This window comes from Bolinopsis microptera, chromosome 9 (assembly GCF_026151205.1).
Source record: "Bolinopsis microptera isolate Bmic1 chromosome 9, MBARI_Bmic_1.0, whole genome shotgun sequence".
NCBI lineage: Eukaryota > Metazoa > Ctenophora > Tentaculata > Lobata > Bolinopsidae > Bolinopsis > Bolinopsis microptera.
In genome coordinates, this window is record NC_087080.1 from 796,697 (window position 1) to 809,402 (window position 12,706).

The 12,706-nt window shown below is 39.0% G+C and overlaps 1 protein-coding gene across 1 annotated transcript in view; it reads left to right on the forward strand.

Annotated features, from left to right (window-relative positions):
• LOC134820500 (uncharacterized) overlaps positions 1–12,706 on the forward strand; it is a 73,195-nt gene that overhangs the window by 17,342 nt on the left and 43,147 nt on the right. The window contains exons 9-10 of the mRNA XM_063830914.1: positions 175–257; positions 12,402–12,501. Coding sequence (XP_063686984.1) covers positions 175–257; positions 12,402–12,501 — 183 coding nt within the window. The remainder of the gene's footprint in view (positions 1–174; positions 258–12,401; positions 12,502–12,706) is intronic.

Sequence of the window (12,706 nt, forward strand, 5' to 3'; positions counted from 1 at the left end):
ACCTCACAGATACCTGGTGGTAACCATGGGAACACCTCACAGATACCTGGTAGTTACCATGGGAACACCTCACAGATACCTGGTGGTAACCATGGGAACACCTCACAGATACCTGGTGGTAACCATGGGAATACCTAACAATTTATCGTCTCCCCCTAATCAGATCATTTTCAGGGTATTTCTGACGTATCAGACACAGAAGATGTGGTGGGAGACCTACCTACCTTCAAACCTACTGGTTCTAAAGCCAAGTTCGGGTTAGTACGCTTTTACTTTTAAACTTTAAAAACTTCTATTAATAGATTTAGCATACTTACCTGTAATTATTTTCGTAGATTTGGCATGTGAAATTTGAGAGGAGCAATGATAGCTCCTTTTTTGTTTTGAACACATGAAATGTTAATAGTCCACATTGTCACATTTTGTTGTCCCAATTATCATCTCATAACACGTGCAGTACTAACAAAGCTGAGGAAAAGTTACTTGAACCTGACTGGTATGCAATGTGTGCACTGTATAGTAATACTGTGCTATAAATAATCGACACTATAATTGAGGAGTTGTGTAGCTATTAGTACCTAATTATCATAATTCACATGTCTAATTAACCAATTATCAAGTAATTCATGTTTAATTAATAAAATAAGTTGTTGATTTCTTCAAGTAAAATCGTTTCCTTCGTCGTGATACTGATATACTCCCATGTTCAAAGTTTCTTATTTCGTTGAAAACGCATCCTGTATTTTCACACATTAGCACACGAAAATAAAGTAAATTATAAATAAGTTTTAATTAGAAGTATTACTAATGCGTTTTAGCAAGAAGTATATCATTATGTATCAAAACGTTTCCTTCTAAATGACATCATATCATCAGCATAATTTACTCCTTCATAATATCATATTGTCACACCGACCTAGTTATAATACACCTATAGATAAGATGATTAATTTACTCCTTCATAATATCATCTTATAGATAAGATGATTAATAAGCCGTATGGCGGGACAGAATATTACACATATTATAATATATAAATCCTGCATACAGTATAGCTCATTATTCAGTTGCTTGCTTGTACGCATGATCAGTACAACCAGTCTTGCTTTACTCAGCAACGGGCTGACTTTTATTTGGTGCACTTTTGTGTTTGCCCTTTATTTCTACCTAGTCTTCAAATTCTGGTGAGTTAAAAGTGTAGACTATGAGATATTGAACTGTGTATCAGAACTTATAGTATCTGCTTCTGACCACAATATAAAATATTAGTTTTATTTACAGTCGAACTGGTCCAAAGTTCGATATTTCACCATAATAATGTTTTTAATTTTGTTAACTGAGCTACTGATTACTGAAAATTTAATGAAAACTTAAAATATTGGAAGTATTAAAATGAACTACTCCTCCTCCTCCTCCATCTAAATTCAAAGTAACTGCCCTCATCAACTAGTGTCCTCTATCTTGTCGGTCAGCTGAACATTCTTTGTTATTGGTAATTCAGGGTGTTCCGTATTGTATTATAATGTACTTTACATATACCTTTCTGTGTGTTTGTATCTGTTTTAGAGCCAGTCGATGATATATATATAGCCGTGTTATGATCGTGTGAACTTTAATCTCTTTCCTTTTTTAGCGTAACTATGGTAACTAGTAACTCACTTCATTCATTTTGCTTGCTTGTAAACATAATGGATACAGCCAGTCTTGCTTTACTCAGCAACAGCCTACCTTTCATTTTGTGCAGTTTTGTGTTTGCCCTATTTTTCTACCTCATCTTCAAGTTCCGGTGAGTTTTGTTGAGACTGTGAAGAGTGAAATACGATTCCCCTATATAGTGACAACACTATATAATACCAAAGTAAGGATACAATTTGTAGTCAAACTGGTGCCAAGTTCGATAATTCACTGTAATGTTTTTTATTTTGGTACTGCTGATTATTGATAACTAGTTGAAAACATTGAATTTTGTTACGCGGGTGCAATGAATATGATTAAAAGAGTCACTTAAATTCTAAATATATGTAACATCATGTCACTCAATCTCCTATATATTGGACAAGTGGCCAATCTAATTAGTATGTTATGTAAAACACAATGTCTACTCAGTTCACTACTGCACATGGTCATTACAATGAAAAGAGATATTATAACAGAACTTTAGTTTGTCAGAGAATGAGTATTTTGTAATAACCCAGGGGTCGAGGGCCGTCCACTTTATGTGATTTGTATTGTATACCATTGTACATTGTACTGTATACCATTGTACATTGACTCTGACCTAGCATCCTCTAAATTCTACATTACTACCCTTATCAACCTTGTAGTAACTATAGTAACCACATAGTAACCATAGTAACCTTGTATCTCCTCGCTTGTCTGTCAACTCAACATTCCTTGATAGCAGTAGCAGTTTTATCCTTATTTTAAGTAGTTGGGTTGTTGATGATCCTGATATATGCCGTATAATATTAATATAACCTCTCTCTATCTGGTCACGTTTGTATATACATGCTTTTGTTGCCTGATTTAGAGCAAGCCTAAAAATATACACATGCTTTGATTGTGTGAATTTTCACATCTTTCCTCATTTTAGGATAAAGACTAAGTATTGAGAAGGCTGTCTAGTGTCTAGTGTCTCAGGATTTGTCATTGTGTTCTATCAAGAGCCTACTAGTAGATACTGCTACAGCTAACTTCATGAATAAAAGGATCATTGGTACGTGGACTGGTTAATATTAAAGACAAATTCCTAACATTTTTTTGGTGTAAGGAACAAAGGGCGGCGCTATTCTTAATTTAACTTAATAAGATCGAGATATTGACCGTACCAAGAAAAGTAAGGTAAATAAAAACTGCCATAAGTTGACCAGCATCAGTTAGAAAACGCTCAAGTGCAAGAAACAAGTATGATTCTGGCACTAGTTATACGGAAGGCAACCACGTGACGTTACCTAGCAACCCGTTACCTAGCAACCACGTGACGTTACCTAGCAACCACGTGACGTTACCTAGCAACCACGTGACGTTACCTAGCAACCACGTGACGTTACCTAGCAACCACGTGACGTTACCTAGCAACCACGTGACGTTACCTAGCAACCACGTGACGTTACCTAGCAACCACGTGACGTTACCTAGCAACCACGTGACGTTACCTAGCAACCACGTGACGTTACCTAGCAACCACGTGACGTTACCTAGCAACCACGTGACGTTACCTAGCAACCACGTGACTGGGATTAGTGATGACATGTTTTGAAACGGAGACATTGTTTCTTGCAACTATTTCGGTATGAAACTTACTAATTGTGATGGGAAATAATGGCGTATTTTGCCAATGTATAAGTCATTGATGCAATGTATAATCACAGATTTTATGGTGAATGAATCCGATAGAATTTATAACCTTCGTGATGCTAAAGTGAAGATAGATGCTATGATTTAAAAACCCAGCCAATCTATACTTCTCATCTTACAAAAATTCGAACAAATTTCAAACTTCTCCGACTACAATCTATGGAACATCATGGTACAATTATAAACATCTGGTTCCAGGTCAGATCATAACCTACATTTCCTATATCTGCCAGCTTTCTGTGTATCATGATGTGATATACACTACTACGCTACGTGTCTACATTGGTAATAGTAATCTCATAAAAACCTTAATAAACTGTCATATATTTCCCAAATCTTAAGATTTTGACAACGAGCTCAACATCAGAACAGCACGAACCATCTTGACAACCCCCATTGGTTGTCTTGACAACCTTTTCTATCCAGTAATTATCTTCACGAAGCTCACGTTCTAGGATGATACCTCAAATTTAGCTCCGTAGCTGGGCTCTATAGCAGTAAGGGTACATATTGTTAGTTAGAATGATGGAGTAGCTGGGCTCTACAGCAGTAAGGACACATATTGTTAGTTAGAATGATGGAGTAGCTGGGCTCTATAGCAGTAAGGGCACATATTGTTAGTTAGAATGATGGAGTAGCTGGGCTCTATAGCAGTAAGGGCACATATTGTTAGTTAGAATGATGGAGTAGCTGGGCTCTGTAGCAGTAAGGACACATATTGTTAGTTAGAATGATGGAGTAGCTGGGCTCTATAGCAGTAAGGGTACATATTGTTAGTTAGAATGATGGAGTAGCTGGGCTCTATAGCAGTAAGGGCACATATTGTTAGTTAGAATGATGGAGTAGCTGGGCTCTATAGCAGTAAGGGCACATATTGTTAGTTAGAATGATGGAGTAGCTGGGCTCTATAGCAGTAAGGGCACATATTGTTAGTTAGAATGATGGAGTAGCTGGGCTCTATAGCAGTAAGGGCACATATTGTTAGTTAGAATGATGGAGTAGCTGGGCTCTATAGCAGTAAGGGCACATATTGTTAGTTAGAATGATGGAGTAGCTGGGCTCTATAGCAGTAAGGGCACATATTGTTAGTTAGAATGATGGAGTAGCTGGGCTCTATAGCAGTAAGGGCACATATTGTTAGTTAGAATGATGGAGTAGCTGGGCTCTATAGCAGTAAGGGCACATATTGTTAGTTAGAATGATGGAGTAGCTGGGCTCTATAGCAGTAAGGGCACATATTGTTAGTTAGAATGATGGAGTAGCTGGGCTCTATAGCAGTAAGGACACATATTGTTAGTTAGAATGATGGAGTAGCTGGGCTCTATAGCAGTAAGGGCACATATTGTTAGTTAGAATGATGGAGTAGCTGGGCTCTACAGCAGTAAGGGCACATATTGTTAGTTAGAATGATGGAGTAGCTGGGCTCTACAGCAGTAAGGGCACATATTGTTAGTTAGAATGATGGAGTAGCTGGGCTCTATAGCAGTAAGGTCACATATTGTTAGTTAGAATGATGGAGTAGCTGGGCTCTATAGCAGTAAGGTCACATATTGTTAGTTAGAATGATGGAGTAGCTGGGCACTATAGCAGTAAGGGCACATATTGTTAGTTAGAATGATGGAGTAGCTGGGCTCTACAGCAGTAAGGGCACATATTGTTAGTTAGAATGATGGAGTAGCTGGGCTCTATAGCAGTAAGGGCACATATTGTTACTTAGAATGATGGAGTAGCTGGGCTCTATAGCAGTAAGGACACATATTGTTAGTTAGAATGATGGAGTAGCTGGGCTCTATAGCAGTAAGGGCACATATTGTTAGTTAGAATGATGGAGGAAGAATATTATTTTAACGGGGGTTGTTAACGAATGACGTTGTTGTATATTTATTTTTATATATCACTGTTTTTAACAGTAAGGGGTATTGAATATCTTGAATAAATGAGAAACGCATGAATTCTATATTTTATTACTGAATTTTTGATAATTAGTAAACAACAGTTGGTATACAAAGAACGTTAGAATTGTTGTGAATAAGTGAGGAACTGCAAATCTGCATTTTAACATGGCTGCTCGGTTATCTTACCTATCTTTATTTTCTCCATAACATTCGAACAAAATACAGCTGACATTTCATTATTTATTTAAAAAACCTCAATATCTATAAAGTTCAGACGCAGGGTGCTAGGCCCGAGCTAATAAGCTTACCTTATACTCGGCTTGAATACCACAACTTTTAACGTTGGTGTTAAAAATACAACAGTATAAAATCTAACACATTCATCACCAGTCGCTCCCAAATCGTTAAATAGATCTCAAAACATAGCTCTATACTACACCGCATGTTGGCAACATATTAACATAATATTAACATATTATGAGATATTATGTTGTGATGCACGTTAGAGTATTAAAAGGTACGCCCAGGTCGTGTTGTGAATATCCCCACTTCTTGCCAGTCAGTGGGCAGAAACCGGCGCTGCTCGAAAAGGACTCAGAATTGGAAATTCTTTGTTAGGTGGACGCCAGGTGGGCGCCAGGTGGACGCCAGGTGGACGCCAGGTGGACGCCAGGTGGACGCCAGGTGGCCGCCAGGTGGACGCCAGGTGGACGCCAGGTGGACGCCAGGTGGACGCCAGGTGGACGCCAGGTGGACGCCAGGTGGACGCCAGGTGGACGCCAGGTGGACGCCAGGTGGACGCCAGGTGGACGCCAGGTGGACGCCAGGTGGACGCCAGGTGGACGCCAGGTGGACGCCAGGTGGACGCCAGGTGGACGCCAGGTGGACGCCAGGTGGACGCCAGGTGGACGCCAGGTGGGCGCCAGGTGGACGCCAGGTGGACGCCAGGTGGACGCCAGGTTTGTGAGGATTGCTTGCGGAGGTGGACGCCAGGTGGACGCCAGGTGGACGAATTTGTGAGGATTGCTTGCGGAGGTGGACGCCAGGAATTTATGTAATGGCTCTGTGTTGTCTCGTAATGGATTTGTTGGCAGATGTCTGATATAAACATTGGGCTGTGATGTTATGTAGTGCAGTGATGCTTGAGAGGCCAAATTAGAAATCTCGCGGAAAACAGACAGTCAAAAGAGAGAGGATTTAGATTTAATTATGAAATACAGCCACAGTGATCATCCACTGCCGATATAAAGATATAACATTACTTGAAATTCATGTACCAATCATATTGCTCATAACAGTATGCGAATCTATCAAATTGCTCATAATAAAATACAAACCAATCATACGGCTTGTAAGAGTAAACCAATGAAATGCCAAGCTGCACGACATCCACCAATCACAGCCCTCTAACCCGCCGCCCACGTGTGGATTACGCGTCCTTCTAAAATACACAATAATAAATATTTTCTCATGAAGCTTAGCTGAATTGCATAAATAATATGTTATATAAAGCAAGTAATCCTGTTGCTGCTCCTGTGATGTAATAGTCATAATTTATTACTCTGTATAGTAACTATGATAGTATGGATAATGGATTTTTAATATTTATTAAATTTAATATGTATCACTAACTATACTAGCGGTGTGTCGCGTGCTTTTGAAAACCTAAAATGTTCGTTTGATATTTTCTCGAACGGTTGCTTGTATTACTTTTAACTCTTTACTCACCATTCGCTTGTCTTGCAATAACAGTCTGTACAACATTACCTCTCTCTTTAAGCGTATATTTTGTATTCTAGTAGCTTTTTTTATGGGGTGGCAAGTCCTACAGTCCGATAGTTTCACCTCTATACACAGTACAAATATTTATAAAGGAGCAAGTGGCAGACAGGATTACAATCCCAGATGACAGGTTCATTGACAAGCTAACTCCAATAAATCAGGAGTTTTAAAATCTTTATTATCCTAAACTACTAAGTAATTCGATAAGTGACCTGTACGGATATCTGTACTCCTATTTTCTCACTGTTTTTTATATTTTAAATTGTTAATCCGTGATAGAGACCAGATTTGATGGGTCTGGTATAGGTATCGGTGAGGATGGCTCTTTTTAACCACATTTCTTAGCTATTTTCGAGCGCTCGTTAAATTTTGTTCACTCTTTAATTTAACAGCTTAACTTGTAGCTTAAATTATTGATCTGGTGAGATGTACTGATTAAATGCACTTTGTTAGTAACCGTTAGTAACCACCTCTAACCGGTACGTTTTCACTTACAAATGTGGGACATCAGTGTACAATAGACCGGGTACAATATTTGTATATCCTATAAAAGATACAACCTGAAACCTGAACCTGTCTTCCTTTCATAGGTAAACCGTCAAATTAATCCCGAAATAGGCCTTTTTCTCCTGCGGAACAAAATCTGAAATTAAACCGGACGACAACATCTGTTACTCTTAGATCACGTGGTTCAATACGATAGGAAGGTTGTTTATATTTAGAAAATGTTTCACTCGTTTGCCCAATAGCTGGTTACCATAACAACCAATAGCTGGACGTGTCTAAAAATACCTGCCAATCACACAGGACTCTTAGGATTATGACAAGATGGCCGATCAGTTGACTGATTTTCAGTTTTGCTCCCACTTGGTCAAGTGGACGTTTCATGCTAAGTCCAACATTGTGTTAGGGCATGCTAACATTGTATCCTCTCCTGACAGACAGTGTTAGGGCATCCACCTCTTCATACCCACCTCTCCCATGTCTATCTGTCTTCACATCTTCATAAGTCAGCCGGTGATGTCAATATAATATTCTCTCTATATCTATTAACACTGTTATTATTACGACATAGTAACAGTGTTACTGGTGTAACTGTAACCATAGTAACACATAGTAACAGTGTTACTGGTGTAACTGTAACCATAGTAACACATAGTAACAGTGTTACTGGTGTAACTGTAACCATAGTAACACATAGTAACAGTGTTACTGGTGTAACTGTAACCATAGTAACACCTGCCCACCCCACCTAGCAATTTGAGGATTCACCTTCAATTTATAAACCCACTAAAAGTGTCCTTGTCGATATTCTCTCACGGAAAAACGTGATTTTTGTTGGTTTCAGCGCTGGTAGAAACATCGAAACAAGCCTTTGTAAACTCTAATCAACAACATTCTGCATATCACCGCATCTACGTAATGATTATGGTCTGGAAAAAGCGCTTCATCCTAATTTCAATTTAGGAAGTCACGTTAAGCGTGGTGCTGTCCTGTAAAGCACATTCCAACGGGCTGTGTTACAGCTAGTTGGCATATTATTCGCATATTTTAGACCAGTTTACAGCAATTCTGTTTTGACGAGTAATGGAGCGTGTGTATTGTTTTACTTCATTGCTATCCGTTGCTATAGTAACTACATTTTGCACGGCTATATCTCTGCTATTTCACTGCAACGAGCGGGTTCCTGCAACGTGACATTTACTTGCAAACGTTATACATTAACTTTGTACATATATTAGAAATAGATGCGCATACATACTTATACGAAAATTCCTAGAATGGAACTTGAATGGCTTTGGCTCACGTATCTCTTTAGCATGACCTGGTAACTGAAGCTAATAATATAAATATATGATATTTTTTATAATCCCCTCCTTCTTGACACGGCACGTAGCAGGGTTACATGTGTCCTTCTTGACACGACCCGTAGCCGGGTTACACGTGTCTGTTTGAATGTGAGCGGGAGATATCATAGCTTTAAATATGTGTCATCCAACATTGCTCATAATGCTCAATATGGACTCTTGTTTTGTGTTTGCTGCACTATTTATATCTTGTTGTGGGTTCTTTCTTCTTGATTTAGCATTTGTGTCTGACGTCGTATTTCAGGCCATACGTTGGCCTCTCTAGCATCTCAGTGTTGCCAGATGATCTTTGGGCCCTGGGATGACACGTGTAATACTACTACTACTACTACTACTACTGTGTATTGTGTATTGCGTATTTGTATCCTAACCTTTTAACATGAAACACAAACAAAGGTTTAACAGGTGATAATATCACTGATAACGGGTGATATGGTGATTAAAAACCTTCTCGTGATGAGAGTTAATTATTTGGCATGATCACCCTTGGAAATAGGACTGCTCTTCTGCGAAGTGGTAGTACAGCCAATAGTGCAAAGTAAATAGTGCACAAAAAATAATGCACAGTGCAAAGTGCACAATGCAAAGTACAGGGCACTGTGCAGTGTGCACTCCCGATACATTATTGTCATAGGATGAATTAGGGTAGCCGTCTTTTCAGTCGACGGATAAAAAACGAGTAAAAAACATACTAAGAATACCATCGGTTCAATATATAGAGTATCAGAGATATACAGTGATGAAGTAATACCATATCCGGTTACAAGTCATGCAGTCCCGCTAGAAGTTGGATAGAAAGTAATCTAAGTAATATAATCAATTTGTTCATTCCAGCGGAAAAATGCTCCGGGAACCCTGACTTATAAATTGTGGTGTCCTCTGTTCCTTAGAGGGCAGAATAGCTGTGTGTTCTTTAAAGAATAGCTGTATGTTCTTTAAAGAATAGCTGTGTGTTCTTTAAAGAATAGCTGTGTGTTCTTTAAAGAGTAGCTGTGTGTTCTTTAAAGAGTAGCTGTGTGCTCTTTAAAGAATAGCTGTGTGTTCTTTAAAGAGTAGCTGTGTGTTCTTTAAAGAGTAGCTGTGTGTTCTTTAAAGAAGGTCTGTGTGTTCTTTAAAGAGTAGCTGTTTGTTCTTTAAAGAGTAGCTGTGTGTTCTTTAAAGAGTAGCTGTGTGTTCTTTAAAGAGTAGCTGTGTGTTCTTTAAAGAATAGCTGTGTGTTCTTTAAAGAATAGCTGTGTGTTCTTTAAAGAATAGCTGTATGTTCTTTAAAGAGTAGCTGTGTGTTCTTTAAAGAATAGCTGTGTGTTCTTTAAAGAATAGCTGTATGATTACATCACTTGTAGTAGTAGTAGTAGTTGTCATCATGCAGTGACGTTTGTAGTAAGAGTCCTTTGAGTAGTTGCAATGATGAAAATAGGACGTTCTAATTTTGTGCCCTTTGATATTTTAGCCCAATAAGTGGGAGATGATGATCGATGTAATTACTGTGTAATTACTGTGACTGTGATCACCGTCCTAATTCTTTGTGTCATCCCACTGATTTAGGTTGGGAGCTTCGTTTCGATATAATTTGCTTCCTAGACATTTCTTTTTGTTTCCTCAGGCTTACATTTGACATTTCCGCGATACAATCTTCTTGTTCCGGCTTATTGAGTTATGTGATTTTTAAAACTTCGCAAACTTGTTTTCCCGTCAAGTTGCACGTGTTGCGTAACCATAGTAACAGTGTTACTGGTGTAACTGCACGTGTTGCGTTTCTAGATTTGAGGCTGCATATTTGACATGACTTTCAAAATAATTCGAAGTATGTAGGGCTGGGCAGTTCTTTACTTTTCTGTTATTTAGTTACAGTGATCTTACATTGGCCTTCGTTACTTTGTTCTATTTTTTGATTAAACTTATTTATCGTTACACAAAGTAAATTTGAAGGAAAATCTTGGCTTGAGGAATGTAATTTACTATGTAAATTCAAAAAGTTACTAACCTTCTACTATAGCGGCCAGCTCCTCCTTCATCACGCCTCCTCACTCCTCACTCCTTAAACCCTCCGAACAATACCCCCTCCTAAAAACATGGCCTACTCCATCCACCCCCCTCTCATCGGAACTATAATGACCCAAATCACCAACGCCGAGACAGTAGTGGAGTACGCTCGGACAGTCTACCACTACGTCGACACAACCCTGGACACTATCGCAGATCAGATCCTCATAGGTTATCAGACAGTATGGGAATACATCCCAGATTATCAGACTCTAGTGGAGCACGTGCCCTATCACGAAACTATTTCTGGGTATGTGCCAGATTATCAGACCCTAGTGGAACACGTGCCCATTCTGGAGCCGGTAATGGAACATGTTATGGAGCCGGTTATGGGTCGGATGCCGGAGAAGGGGGTTGTTCAGCAGATGATCTGGGATAACCTGAACTTTCTACATACCTGTGTCAAGTTTTATTATCTGATCATCGGGGTGCTGTTTCTGGCGTATGCTATCCTCTCGACCTTTCAATGCCATGTTGTACAGTGGTCCTTGCGACCACGGCCCCCTACCAAGAATAGAAAGATCCCCTCCACCATTTCGTAAGTATCACACTCCGCAAGCAATCCTCACAAGTTACCATACCAACACCATAGCAACACCATAGCAACACCATAGCAACACGTTACTGTGGGAAGTATCACATCATCGGATCTTACTCATCCTTATTTATTTAAAAACGTCTTATTTAAAAAACCTCCTGCTTCTCTTCACAATCATCAAACTTACACTTATTTTATTTATTAACTCACACAACATTGCAGCTGATAGTTTTGTGCGGGGTGATTATGAAAATTGGAAGTAATGAGTCTCGTTATTTAATAGCTGCCTAAGTGTAGTTTGTCTAAGTACCAATGGCTGGGATGTCTGAAAGAGCACTGTTTCATGTAACACTTCTTCTACCAAACTGTCAAAATTATGTTTGTGTTTTTGGAGGTTTTAGTGTTTTTGGAGGTAATTGTAATGGTAGGTCATAAATATAATTACTAGAATGAGACCGATATTTGAATATTAGAATAGAACTAATATCTGTGTGCTAATAAAATTTGGTTTTGAGAGAAAATCGTTGTACCGTAATATTTAATATTTCAATTTTTGTGTTCATCACCCAAGTCGTGTTTTGAAGTTCTTCACGGTCCTTAGTTATTTTTCCACATCAAAAAGAATCATTGGGTACACTTCAATTGAAAATAGGATCTATCATGTTTCAATAATTCTATTTCAACAATGCTATTACCACACTCTACCTGGTGTGAAAGCTCATTGACTTTCAGCGCACGAAACCAAGATCTTTAGTGAGCCCAACATATTGCTAATACTGAAATACTAGTACGGCTGGAAAAGGTGGCCGTTAAAAACTGTAAATTACAATAGAATAAAATTAAAAGCTCTAAATATAGAGGCCAGGTTTTAGCGCGATTGTTGTTTAAACACCCTTCTTATAATCTCCTCTCTTTCAGTCGACAGTACTCCACACCGGTCCAGTCCCCCAGAAAGGAACAGAGTGTCCCCCTTCAACCAGCCAGGAGACGGAAGAGTCAGATAAAAAGTCAAAACAAGGTTAGTTCCGAACAGTTTTTACCCCCGGCCCCCCCCCCCCCTCAGCTTCTCCCCGTCCCCTAGGAGTATTTTGTGCCCAAATATTTGTATGCTTCAAACGAACGTTCAAGTAGACGGAATAATAAACAAATCGGACTTTTTTCTTTAAAAATTACACCCCCTAATAAATACATATTTTGTATACCCGACGGCCGACGGCCGACAT